Below are 14,254 nucleotides of genomic sequence, written 5' to 3'. Positions count from 1 at the left end.
AGCTATTCTAGATACAGTACTCCATAGTAGAGTGTCTTCAAGAGTAGCTGGGTCTGAAAGTTCTATTACACAGCAGCCAGTGGTCCTCCAGGAGTGGGTATGGCTTCTAACTAGGCCCGCGCTCTTAAGTCTGGCCAGTTTGGTAGGCCTAATCTGATTGTCACACAAATGATCCTCATCATCTAAAACACAGTCTCATAGGCTGCCAGAGTTAGCATGGGCTAGAGAACACATATTAATTTGTCCATGACAAAGCCATGGTCCACAGAGGTGAACACAGCTGACGAGGGGTCTAGCTGTGTACGGAGCTGAGACTTCTTTCTTCTAAACCCAGGATTCTCTCCTCTGTCATGCATGATGTCTTCCATTCACCTGAGACCAGTTTTATCCGTTTTGCAGTCTCCCTTTGCCTGTCTGACTCAGAGAGAGAATTAGTCCATGTAAGCCCCACCATAGGAAGGAAATCAAGCCAGTTTTATGCCTGAGTCTCTTGATTGTGAGTCTGTATTGTATTTAAAATTAAGGTTACTGATTTGATAATCTTATTCTCAGCAACTTTTAGTCTTCCTGGACGGTTGGCCAAATAAGAGAATGAAGGGAGTATTAGAAGCAAATGCCCTGATAGCAGCAAAAAGGGATGGTAGACATTGAGCGAGGAAACAGGAGATACACCAGCTAGGAAAGTCCAGCACGGTGGCACTTTCTGATATAGGAGTAAAGTGCCCTACTGACCCAGAGAGCCTCCGTGGGCATCACTGTATTAGAACATAGTTCAGTAAAGTAATTGGTATTTATAATGTTGGTATGGAGTCATCAAGAAAATATTCAGTCTATTCTGTTTACTGAGGCAGGGAAATGTGTGCTCTAGAAAATGTTCCAGAAAACACTTCTGTTGCTTCAGTTGTCTGGGGGATTAATTTATTCAGAGCATTTGATTGCCTGATGATTCAAGATAGATGAGACTTAATTCTACTTCAAACAAAATGTTGAAATCCCATTAGGTTTTCTATCCTGTTCTCCCAGGTAACTCCTCCTTTTTTCCCTATTCTACCTCTCAGACATAGAAAGAACTATAGAAAGGTAGAGTAGGGCTTTTCACATTTGCTGGTTCCCTGAACAGGGGGGCAATGATTTTGGTTTCCTGTGGTGAGACTAAAGTAAGATTCCAAATACGTCAATAGAGTCCTTAAGCTGAGTAGTCGATGTTGGTGAGAATTGGGAAGAGCTGGTTGAATTTTCTATAAAGGTAGGGACCGAATCAGCTGTTGAGCTGGGCTTCATGGATTCCTTAAATCAATATTATATAAAGGAGATTGGTGTTCCTAAATATCCTTAAACAGTCACTCTGGTCTTATCAGCCATAGTCGTAGCACAGACTTCTTTATATCTCCAAGTTCTAAGTTTTGGTTCTAAGAACTTCTTGCAGGAATCTCTGTGGTTGCAGGGACATCATTTGACTGCTAGCTATTGGATTGATTGCCCTCTTTCTCTAGTTCCAGTGTTTAAAAATGTAACAACAAACATTTCGTCTCTCAGCGAATGAAATGACTCATGACATCAGCATGTAAATATTGTATATCTTGTAATTGTCCATAGGAGATGTTGGGGAGCAAGCGATCAGGCAGATCTTGGATGAAGCTGGAAAAGTTGGTGAGCTCTGTGCTGGGAAAGAACGCAGGGAGATCCTGGGAACCTGCAAAATGTTAGGACAGATGACTGACCAAGTGGCTGAGCATCGAGCCAGGTAAACCGCATCTGGTTTCAATGAGCAACTTCATTGAGTAGGCCAGTAAGAAGTTTTGGCTTACTTATTTTCAGCATTATTAGAAGTAAAGCGGATTTCAGTAAGGTTACTAGAGAAAGATAACTTTCCATAGGCCAGATAACACGTTTGCTCTTACACTGAACTATACTGGCCCTCTATAGAGTGTAGACTTGTTCCATGGTAAAGTTAAAAGGTTTCAGAAAACAGTTGTAATAGAGTTTATACACCGTTAAAGTTAACATGATTGCAGCTGAGCTTCTTGCTTAAAAAAAAGTTTCTTAGCCTATAAATGTTCCATAATGAAGTTGATGCACAGCTCTGACTTCTTCACCTTGAAATAAATCTTGAATTGTCATTTGTTGGTACTTTTTAAGCTTCTGGATGTAGATTTAGAAGAACTTTTGTAAAAAGGAAAAACTGCAAAAGCCAGGGAATGGGGATCTTGAGTCCCCCGTTAGGAAGAAGGAAAGGGACCATGAAGAGAAATGATGTTAGAATTATTTTCCTGGTAATTTCTTTCTAAGTCAATGTCCTGGTTACTGGCTGGCATTTTCTGATTCATCAGTTTTCAAACACTTTTCTGGACTACACCTTGTGTCAGCTTTCTTTTGGCTGTGTAACTGTCCCTTTTGGTTTTACTCCACACTCTTGGCATTCAAGGAAAAATATATAATATAAAATATGTGTGTGTGTGTGTGTGTGTGTGTGTGTGTGTGTGTGTGTGTGTGTATACACACCTGGATATAGCCCTGTTTTTTCAAGAACAAATTCAGAACTGTAAAGCAGTTCTGTTTTGGAGCACGTCCAAGGGAGTGTATAGGTACTGAAGTACAGAAAGATTCTTCTTGTTTTTTTTTCTTTTCTTTTTTTTTAAATTTTCTTTTATTTATTTTTTTAATGTTCTACAATCACTACCATGAAATTTAGATTTTAACCCCCCCCACACCCCCCTCCCTCTCCAAGACAGCATGCAATTCTATATAGGATCTACATATACTTTCCTATTGAATACGTTTTCACTATAGTCATGCTATGTAGACGAACTACAATAAATGGAAGAAATCATATAACAAATCAAAACACAATACACAAACACACACACACATGATCTGCTACATTCTGCGAATGAATTCCATAATTCTCCCTCTGAGTGTGGAAGGTATTTTGCCTTAGAAAACCATTGGGATTTTTTTTTTTGAAAGATTCTTCTTCTAAGACAGTTTCATCCATCAGTCAATAGCCTGGAGTGAAGCTGTAGTGTAGGGCAAGTTTAAACACTAATTTTGTTATCAGAATGTCCTGAAAGGCAATGTAGAATGTCCCCAACAGAGCCTAGGAACCATCCTAGGTATTATATGTAATTGGAAATCTAGTTGTCACAAGACGTTGTTTACGTCATTTACACAATAGAACCACTTGTTCTGTACCTTAGCAGGAATAAAGGACATGGAGCATAAATGTAACCTGAAAATCTTAGCAAGCCTTTTTAAAAAAAAATGACTTTTGTGTCATCGATATAAATGGAACTTTATAGAAAGTTTACAAGTAAGTTCTTTTTCAGTCCTTAGAAGTGCTAAGGAGTTTGACAGAATTGTGGGCGCCCCTTTCTTTCCTCTTGCTAATATCCTGTCTCCGCAGACCTTTTATCTCCCCAAAAGATTTTGATGTGGAGTTCTCAAAGATGCCTTTTTGTGGTTAAGTGTGTGTTTTGCTCTTTCTCCATAAAAAGAGAGAGACTAAGAATATTAAGTGATCTAACTGTCATAGGAGGAAAAACTGAAAATATTCAGGTTCCTTAATTGGGAAAGATGAAAGCTTAAGAAGATTGATTTGAAAGATTGGAGTTTAAATTCTTAAGACCATTTCCCAAATCCTGGAAAAGCAGAACTAACTTTATATGTCCTCAAGGTTTGAATGAAACAATGTACTGTTTTACGTAGTAGATAATACATTTTTAGAACACACTACTCAGGAACTGATGCAATGGAATATAGAAAGAAATCAATTTGTGAATGACAGATTCCTAATTGTCAAGTGAAATCTATTCTGTTGGAGAAGATGGGACTAGACTAATCAAAGATTTGAAGCAGGATGGTAGTTCTACTGACTTGAAAAATTCCCTTGACCTGCTAAGCTTGCCTGTTCTTTATCCTGGTCTTGTTGAAAAGGAATTCAGTGAAAGGAGTGCGAGGCCCTTTGACACTTTCATTGTTTTATCTAATGGTAAATGAGAGTTCTCATGGCAGTAGCACCATTGGGCTATCGGAAAATATAGGTGAGATAATGGATTCTTTAGAAGGCAGCTATCTTAGTGGAATAACCTAAAATCTATTTAATGTTGTCCTCAGTTTACCACAGACATGCTCGGTTTTCTTTCACCACGTATCTGCTGACTGGGCTTGCTTGGCATGAGTAGGTCATAGAGAAGCCGAAAATGGAGATTTTCAAATGAAACTATTGACTACTCCATGTATCAGGAAATTGAGGTCCTCTAGAAATGTGTACTTGCTAATAATGTTTGAAGGGAGACATTTTTCTAGAGTGTGCCACGATGGTAACAAAGGCCAGTATCATTGGGAACACAGTTTTCCTTGTAGATGGATTGCGTAGTAATTGCCAAGAGAAATTATTTCCTAATGTTTCAGGGTTTTTTGAGTGCTTCCTTTTGTAGCCCTGGTTTTCCTAGTGGCTTTGCCTCTCCACTGAGCTAATGATGTATTCTTAAAAGCAGCAGAGAAAACAGATGCCCTGCTTTGTTTATGCCTATGTGCTCTTCCAGATTTGTTGAAGAAGGGAAAGGATACAAGTACATGAACAAAAATGACTTGTGCTTTTCTGTTGAGTGGAACATTTTGCGGCTGCGTATTTGCAGGGTCACAGTAACAGTTTATCTCTCTCTCTCTTGAATAGAGGACAAGGAGCCACACCCATGGCCATGCAGAAAGCCCAGCAGGTGTCTCAGGGTCTAGATATGCTCACGGCAAAGGTGGAGAATGCAGCACGAAAACTGGAGGCCATGACCAATTCAAAACAAAGTATCGCAAAGAAGATTGATGCTGCCCAGGTATCATTATTACTTTGGGGTAGGGGTGGGGGGCAGAGATGCATTCAGTGAATGTCCCAAGTTGTCCTTTTTCTTTTCCTCGAAGACAGGAGATGTTGATATATCTTGTTGTCAGTCACGACTGGGAGGGTGTGTTCTTGTCCAGTAACCGATTCTTAGCTTCTGAAGGTTAACTTTTTAAATCACACAGCTTTAGACTAATGCTGTGATATTTTAGAATCAGGATCTTTATTTTGAACAGTTGATATCAAGCACTGTAATGGGTACAGAAAGAATATAGTTTTGATGTTGAATAGAGCGGACATATAATCTTTCATTCCAGGACCTGTAGCTGTATTTGTTCAGAGTAAGTGATTTTTAAAGAAGCACTTAGCAGGGGCAAGCAGATGTAAAATAAACAGGCTCGACTGACCCAAAGTCCTGTTACCCTCCTGTGAAAATACTCTTGTTTTCTCTGAAGAGAAATGGTTCTATTTTTTTTCTTAAAAAACAGGAGAGATTAACTGACTCTTAGCAAAGTACTCTTGTAATATTGTAAAAACAGGTCAGTCTTTTAAAAAAATGACCATGCTTGTAGTTGTATGGAAATAGGTCTAGTACCTTTGCTAGACACTATTAACAAGGTATAGTAGTTAGTTCTTAGGATTTATTAAGTAATTCACTGTCAACATCATTCATTTATTCGTTTGTTGGGTTTTTTGTTTTTTTTTTTGCCATTTCTTTATGTGAAGAATTGGCTTGCAGATCCAAATGGGGGCCCTGAAGGAGAAGAACAGATTCGAGGTGCTTTGGCTGAAGCTCGGAAAATTGCAGAATTGTGTGATGATCCTAAGGAAAGAGATGACATTTTGCGTTCCCTTGGAGAAATCTCTGCTTTGACTTCTAAGTTGTCAGATCTACGGAGACAGTAAGTAATGATTTTTCATCCGAGGCAGAATTTAGCATTTAATAATACGTGTGTACAAGCTTTTTCAAAACTAAGTAATTTCCCCCAAACAAAACCAATTATTCAATTAACAAAACAAAATTATGTTCAGATATCCCGAGATCCTATAAACGATTAAGCAAAACACCTTAGAAAAGTGGTTGTGAATGCATGCAACTCTACCCTTCCGTTATTTACCATTTGACAAATAAAGACCATGTGCATTAACTTTGAGGGTAGCAACAGCCTTATTTCGTTTGATCCTCTCAGGAGTTCTGTGCAGTGATCAAACTGCTCTCTTTCTCCTGAGGCAGTACAATCTAAGAAGTAGAGTGATGTATTGAGACTTAGGAAGACCCGGGCTTTTGTCCCAACTCGGACTCTGATTGACTTTGTGACCTTGCAGAAGTCACTTATCTTCTCTGAGCCTCAGTTTTCTCATCTGTAAAATGAAAGGATGGACTTGAAGGCCTCGAAGATCCCTGACCCCAGATAATACTCCCATTTTGTGAATGGCCAAACCAAATTACAACAAGATTAAGTAACCATCCTGGGGTCACCATTAAGTTAGTTGCAGAATTGTACCATAACTCGTATCTAGAACCCAGGACATCTGATTCCTATGCAAGTTCTCTTTTATATAATTCATTTTTTGACTGACCTTAAGAAGCATCAGATAAAATGGGTATTTACATATTCCTAGTAGAACAGAAAGCATTTCTATATGAACCTGCAGATCTCTACTGTCTGTTCTTGCTGTTCTTTTTAATTCTAATAAATTCAGCCTGTAGCTTTCAAAGCTCTTCTCTCTGTACTTAGTTCTACCTTCTCTTCTATTCATTTAAAAAAAAAAAAAGATACCTCATCAGTCCCATTTTCCTTATTTTCTCTGGTTTTTTCCCTCTTGTTTTTGGTTATCCTATCCTTATCTTTTCTTCCCTATTCCCTCTCCCTCCCTCCAGTTAAGGAAATAAAATGAAAAAGCCCTTATAAGAAATATGCATAGTTAAGCAAATGGTTTGCCACATTGACTGTGTCCAATAGGGTATGTGTTATTCTGTCTCTTAAATCCATTACCAGCCAGTCTTATCAAGGGACTGGTAACATGCTTTATAAATAGCCCTCTGGAGTGGTAGTTGGTCTTTGCTTTGAACAGAGTCTTTCAAAGTTATTTGTCTCTATAATGTTGTTTTTGTATGAATTATTCACCTGGTTCTTCTCACTTCATTCTACATCAGTCCACGTTTTCTCCGAAACTATACTTTTCATCATTTCTTACGACTCAAAAATATTCCATTATATTCATAGGTGATAATTTCTCTAGCTATTCCTTAATAGATGGGCACTCCCTTTGTTTCCAGTTCTTTGGTACTACTGAAAAAGCTGATAAATGTTTTTTATTCAAATGAGTCTGTTTCTTCTTCCTTTGAGGTCTTTGGTGTATAGGCCTAGTGATGTAGCTGGGTCACCCAAAGGGTGTGCACAGTTCAGTATTTTGGGGCCTAGTCTAAATTACTTTCAGAATGTCTGGATGAATTTACAACTCCACCAGTAGTGCATTGGTGTGCCTGTTTTCCTGTGGCCCCTTCAACAATTATAATTTTGCTTTTTACATCAGCATTTTTTTGGTTCTCCTTTTGCAAGCTGCTGGCTCACTTTTCAAGCTCTTCTATGGCCTGAGCCCATTTCATACTCATTTTGGAGGTACTGGAGGCTGAAGCCTTGACTTCCTCTGACAGTATGCCTTGTTCCTCATCTGAAAGGATAGAAGGAGACACCTGTTCACCAAGAAAGTAATCTTCTATGGTCTTATTTTTTTTCCCTTTTTTGGGCATTTTCCCAGCCAGTTACTTGATATCTGAATTCTTTGTCAAGAGGAGGGTCCTAGTGCTCCTTCTCCCCCCAGTACCCTGCTCAAGGCTGAGATTCAGATCAGCTGCTCAATTCCCCCAGAGACTTTAAGCTGAGCTGCCTGGACAATGGACCCAGGCTGCTTTTGTGGCCACTGTAGCTGCCTGGGGCCAGTGCTGGGGGGACCCTCCTCACCTCTCACCCAGCTGGGAAAGTCCTCCCACACTGACCTTTGGAGCTTTCTTTGTGGATTGTGGATTAAGGGATCTGGGACCCTCCCTGCTGGGAATTCTGCCCCAGACGTCTGTTCAGGTCCTGTTCCTGCCCGTGCTGTGTGGCCAGGGTTGGGCTCCTCTCTGTTCAGTGTCCTATGAGACAGACCTTTCCTGTAGGCCTTCCAGGTTACCTTTGGCTGGAAACCTCTTTCATTCTGTTGTTCTGTGACTTCTGCTGCTCTAGAATTTGTTGAGTCATTTTTTTTTTTTATGGGTATTTTGTGGGCTGTGGGGGAAACACTAGAGGATATGCATCTTTCTACTCTGCCATCTTGGTTCCGCCCCCCCCCCCCCCCCCCTTAAAAAATTATCATTGATAATCTGATTGGTGTAGGGTGGACCCTCAGAGTTGCTTTAATGCACACCTTTCTAATTATTTCTAAAATGATTTGGAGCATTGTTTTAATATATTTGTTGAAAGCTTGAATTTCTTCCTTTGAGAACTACCTTTTCATAACGTTTGACTGTTTATCTGTTGGGGAATAGCTCTTGTTCTGACACATTTGAGTTGGTTCCTTATATATTTAGGATACTAGACCTTTCTCAGAGAAACTTTCTGCAAAGATATTTTTCCCTTGTTAACTGTTTCCCTTTGAATCTTGTTTTGTTTGCATAAAAACTTTTTAAGTTTTATTGGAATCAAAATTGTCCATGTTTTCTTCCATGATCTCCTCTGTGCCTTGTTTCATCTTCAGCTCTTTCCCTACCCATTGATCTGAAAGGTAATTTACTTATTCCTTCAAGTTGTTTATGATGTCACTCTTTATGTCTATGTCTATGTCTTTATGTCACTCTTCATATCTGTTTGGAGCTTGGGACGTGATGTGAGCTCTTGGTCTGTACCTGATTTCTGCTAGATTGCTCACTGGCTTTCTTGGCAGTTTTTGTTTATCAGTGAGTTCTTGTTCCATAGTTCGGCATCTTTGGGCTTATTGAACCCTGTGTAGCTATGTTCATTTGTCCTGTTGTGTGTTGTTTCCCTTGAGATTTTTGACCTTTTGTTTTTTCTACATGAATTTCATTATTGATTTTTCTAGCTCCAAAAAGCAGTCTTTTTGTAGCTTGATTGGCATGGCACTAATCATAAATTTAGGTGGTGATGCTGTTTTTATGCAGCTAGTTGGCATAATAATTTCATGAGGAAGGTAAGACCTGGTTATCTCCACTTGGCAGAAGGGCAAAGGGAGGCAAAGCTAGGCAGCTAGGTGGTCTAGTGGAAAGAGCACTGGACTTTGAGTCAGGAAGACCTGAGTTCAAATTCTGATGTAGTGGTTGTGTGAGCCTTGCAAGTGACTTAACCTCTCTCAGCCTCTATTTTCTTATCTATAAGAAGAAGATATTAGCACCCATCTCACAGGATCTGTTGTGACAATCAAATAAGATAGCATAGGTAGAGGCTTTGCAAACCTTGATGAGATATACAAATGCTGCCTGTGTTAGCATGGCTTCACTACGAGCAACAGTATTTCTCCAGCTATTTAGGGCTGCATGTCTGTGAAGAGCATTTTGTGGTTGCATTTGTGTAATTCCTACGTGTCATAATAGGTCAAAATTGTTTTAAACATTGTCTGGTTATTGCTCATGGATCATTTGCTTTTAAAAAGAGCTGAAATTAATATGGTGCTTCAAATTCTGCCCAAAATCTTATGTAAGTTGTCTCCTTTAATACATAGAGGATAAAGGTATTTGTGTCAGAGGCAGAATTCAAACCAAGGTCTTCCTGACTTTAAGTCTCGCATCTTTGCAGTAGATTATCTCTTTTCTCAGCATCATGAGAAGAACACAAGTTGTATGGATGCTCCTATTGGCCAGATGTAAGCAGCATCAGCCTCTTCTTCCTCACCATGCTGTGTCTTCAGTAAGAAAATCTCAAGCTTTGTTTCCCGGGTGATGTCTCTTGTAACAGCTTCAGCATCTGTTTCCTCCCTTGAAGGACCATGTCTCCCATGAATCTCTTTATGACTGTCTAGAAAAGAGGTCCTGCTCTTTCTTCTTCCCCATTTTTCTTTAGCATTAAATTCATTTCTTGCACCCTTCCCTATTTGGTTACCTCAGGTGTCCCTGCTGCTTCCACATTGAGAAGCTATTTGTATTTACCTGAAGTACCCTGAATGTGCAGGGCATCTACTATGGGAGCAGTGGAGGTGAAGTCAGTAGTCAATAAATAGTCAGTACCCCTGCTGTGTACCACGAGGAAGATAGGCCCTGCCGTCGAGGGGCTTACAATCTAATGGGGAAAGACAACCCACAAAAGAAAGCTGAGAAGAGGGGCAAGGCTTTGATGAAGGGGCCTGCTGTGGAATCCAAGTTGAACAGCCAGATGAGAAATGAGCTCCACTCCCTCTTTAAGTGGAGTTAGCATTCCTGGCTCCATTTTTCAATCAGAGGGTCAGAGGGTGCTGAATGCAGGATGGTAAGGTTTTCCCAGTAATGAGCATCCTGGGGCAGAGGAGAGAAAAGCAGGCTTGGAAAGAGCTGCCTGGGAGCATGGGAGGATGTCACAGCTGTAATGAGCTTGGAAAAGACAAGTGGTGCCGGAATGCTGGGCAAAGTGGGTTTGTTTTCAATTAGTACAATAAGGTGAAAACAATTTACTCAGCTCCTTACATACAGACCTGTTGTGCCCTGTGGGATGGTGTAAGACAGATAAACACTTGAGGGCTGCTACCAAAGGTTCGCTCGTCATCTGGTCAGACAAGAAAGACACTAAGAAGGGGTTAATAATCTTAATTTCTTTCTAGTCTAGTTTTTCTCAGAAGAGGATTGCTGATAATGACAGCACAGACTCTTATAGCATTTCCTAATCACCCTTCTTCCAGGGACTGGTGACCCCTACATTTCACTGGGGTCAATGGAGATAGGCGCAAGTTGTGCTTTCCCAGAATCCCCTCCAGCCTCAGCGGGAGCCCGTTGAAGCAAACACAGATTCTTCCAAGCCTTGATGGGGGCTGATCAAGGCACACTCAGCGTTTTGTGCATTCAGCCCAAAGGTTCTTCATTCACTGACCGGTGACCACCTGTTTTATAGGCCAACAAACAAAGAAGGCATATTGCCAGTGATAGTTTACATCACCTTATCCCTGTATCTCATTGCACAGCTGCAGTGGATGTTTGTATTATTTATCAATATATAATGCTGCGGAAGTGTGGTGGAGATATTTTGAACCATAATTTTAGGAACTCATGTCTAGTATCTGGGAACAGGAGATTATTATGGCTGTGGATCCTGGGACACTGAACTCTAAGAAATAATAACAAAAATTCACTTTATACACACTGAAATTCAACTTTAAAATTCAACTTACATACACTAAAATTCACCTGACATACAGATGGGTGAATCTTCCAAACTCTCCTCAGCCATATGCACCATGGCCAGCTGAACATTCCTGCCATGGACTCGAGTCCTTGGATATCTCTGTTTATACCTGGGGGGAGAGGGACATGCATGTGCTCCTCACTCAGCTGTGGGGTTGACCTTAAGGATTTTGACCTGACCTGTAGTTTGTCACATCAGCGTTGGAGGTTTCTAGTGAGAAACCACCAGTGCAGGGCAGCACATTTTAGGCAGCTTGACCCAGGCCTTCCATCGACTGTGCCATGTTGCTTCTCCATCCCTGACTGAAAAAAGTTAATCTGTGTTAATCCCATCTCTTTTTAGCTTGTCAGCTTTGACTAACATAATGCTGTGCAAGGGTGGTCATACGCAGTGTAGTGTTTTTTATCCTGATATTCTAGACTTTTTACCCTCTGGGATATGATCTATCTTTCCAGCCTTATCTCTCAATGTTCCTTCCCATAATTCCTTACTTCAGATTGACACTAATCATGTGCATTCTCTCTTATGGACCTTTGCTTTCTCCTTCCCCTTTCTCTACAGTTATAGACATCTTACTCATTCTTTGGGGCTGAACCCAAATAACTGATCTCAGCAGCCCCCAGTGTTCTCTCCCTCTTCTTTACTCAAGAAATCCTTAGCATATGTACCATCCTTGTGGCACTTCACAGATTCTACTTTAGAGTGTTACTTATCCTTCCATGTTTATATTCTTTGTCTCCTACTAGATTAGAACCTCCTTTGAGGGCGAAGCCCTGTTTCTATCTCCTCTAAGTGCCTAGCGTAGTTTCTCACATATAGGGGCGTTCATTAAATGTTTGCTGCTGATAAAATTTTAAAGATAATATTGGTAGAGTAGACCATCCCTTTATGATGAATGAATGTGTATTCATTTTCCACTGAGAGCTGGATTTGAGAACATAACCAAATACTCAAGGGCCACGTTGGTGGGTTTCAGAGAGTAAGATGTGTGACTTAAAGATTTTCTAGCCTTCCAGTGAAGAAAGCTATGGAATCCTAAGTCTTAGTGAACTTAACAGAACCTCCAGGCCAGCCCTCTGCCTTCAGGTTTTTAAGGCATTATGAGGGAGAACAACCCCTGCAGACATTGTGTTTTTCTAAGGCTGACTTAGCTTTCACGACAGAGTGAATTAGATTTTTCAAATGTGATTAGAAATTAAGTTATGTGTAATGAAGTTAAGTCATTAGTAGTGAAGCCTCAGGAATAGTTATCTACTTCTGCCAGTATTATGAAATTTTTCTATTCCTATGTTGTAATTCTTTAAGTAATGGTCTGAGGCTGCATGTAAACAGCTCATCCTGGGCTATATGATGCCAATGAAGGTAAGAATGATTTGAATTTCTCTGTCTTCTTGTGAACTCCTTTTCTTTTTGGGGAACAATAATGTGTGTATTATTTTAACTCTGGTCAATAGTGGCTCATTGTTTTAATTTAGCTGGAATTTATGACTTCAACAGCTACTCTTTTATCTTCAGGGGGAAAGGAGACTCTCCCGAGGCCCGGGCTTTGGCTAAACAAATCGCCACAGCCCTGCAGAACCTGCAGACTAAAACCAACAGGGCTGTAGCCAATAGCAGACCTGCCAAAGCGGCTGTCCATCTGGAGGGCAAGATTGAGCAAGCTCAGAGGTGGATTGACAACCCCACAGTGGATGACAGGGGTGTAGGTAAGGGGTTTTGTGGATTTTGTTTACGTTCTATTGTACCAAATGAAAAAAAGCTTTGGAAAGACAAATGGTACAAGAAGGCTTTTGGAAAACCTTTGGTCATTGTCATTAGACTTTGGCAAGTCTTAAGTCTTATTCTCTTGCTCCATTTGAACTGGGTAACTGGATAAATGACTTGGCTGCAAATAGGTCATCACAGCCCTGCTCAGCTCCTTAAGGTCATTGTAGATTTTGGATCCCCAGTTCTGAGCCTTCTGCTTTTTACCTGTTTAGCTCCTCCTTTCCTTTGCAAAGCATCCACTTACGTACAATTTTGGTAAATGAAGAGGAGGCCTTTGTACTTCCAAGAAGTATCCTGAAGTAAGAAGTTTAAGGGACCTGTTCAGTATCCCCCTCAAAAACAGTAATTATTATGCTAAAATAGAAAGTAGAACTCTCAGAAATTCCTAAAAGTTTCAGATAATTATTCTAAATGTAGTAAATGCCAGCCAAAGTATTCACTTATATATGTAGAAATATACACTGCCACATGTTTGTACCCTTTGCAGTTTTTAGAGGTATATATTAGCTTTAAAAAGCTAGTAATGAGAGCACTCTTGTTCGCCTCCGTCATCCCGTCTGAACTCTCTCTCTTCTATGTGGTTTCCCCCAGTTTATTGCTTTTCCTTATATATTTAGTGCTTACATTTTTGTTCTCATGCTGTTTTTTTCTTTTATTTAGTATTTTTTTCCCACCAGTTACTGTAAAAACAATTTTCACCATTCATTTTTAAAACTTTGAGTTCCCAATTCTCTCCCTTCCTCCCCTCCCCACAAGTGACAGCATTTCTATGGAGGAATAAAGAGAGAGGACTGTCAAGGAGGATAATGGGGGTCTCTGACCCTGCCACATCAAAGATGATCATATAATGGAGTAATTATCAAAACTGTCTGGTGTTGGATAAAAAATAGCAGAATGGATCAAAGGAACAGAATAAGTAATCCAGAAGTAGAATTAGAGGCCTAAAATGCTATGTCCTAGTATCTGATAAATCCAAGATTGCAAAACAATAAAGAGTTGCAACTGAGCAGTTTTTTTTCCACCTGGGGAAAGTGCATCCGTTATGTGGAGGAAGAGCATGACTTTCCTGAAGCTCACCTTGGGTGGGGCAGCTTGGAAAGGGAAGGCTACTTTAATTATGCTTGCTAATTTCCTGCTGAGCTCAGTTGTTTCTGTATTGCTGAAGGCCTGAAAGCTCTGTCATCACCCTCCTGACTCTGCCATCCTGGGGCTAAGCCTTGTGGGCTCCATCGTTGTTTATTGATGTGTTCCTTTTCAAAAATTGGAATTAGAGCCACAACTCATGCCA

General features: G+C 40.2%; 1 protein-coding gene across 2 annotated transcripts in view; it reads left to right on the top strand.

The window, feature by feature from the left end:
- The window catches only part of VCL (vinculin), a 117,579-nt gene that overhangs the window by 82,426 nt on the left and 20,899 nt on the right, over positions 1 to 14,254 (top strand). For both annotated transcript variants that reach the window (XM_072628105.1, XM_072628104.1), the window contains exons 8-11: positions 1,597 to 1,744; positions 4,676 to 4,829; positions 5,561 to 5,736; positions 12,715 to 12,905. In XM_072628105.1, coding sequence (XP_072484206.1) covers positions 1,597 to 1,744; positions 4,676 to 4,829; positions 5,561 to 5,736; positions 12,715 to 12,905 — 669 coding nt within the window. The remainder of the gene's footprint in view (positions 1 to 1,596; positions 1,745 to 4,675; positions 4,830 to 5,560; positions 5,737 to 12,714; positions 12,906 to 14,254) is intronic.

Source organism: Notamacropus eugenii, chromosome 1, assembly GCF_028372415.1.
Source record: "Notamacropus eugenii isolate mMacEug1 chromosome 1, mMacEug1.pri_v2, whole genome shotgun sequence".
NCBI lineage: Eukaryota > Metazoa > Chordata > Mammalia > Diprotodontia > Macropodidae > Notamacropus > Notamacropus eugenii.
Note: the sequence above shows the minus strand (reverse complement) of the source record. Positions and strands in the feature narration are given on the sequence as shown.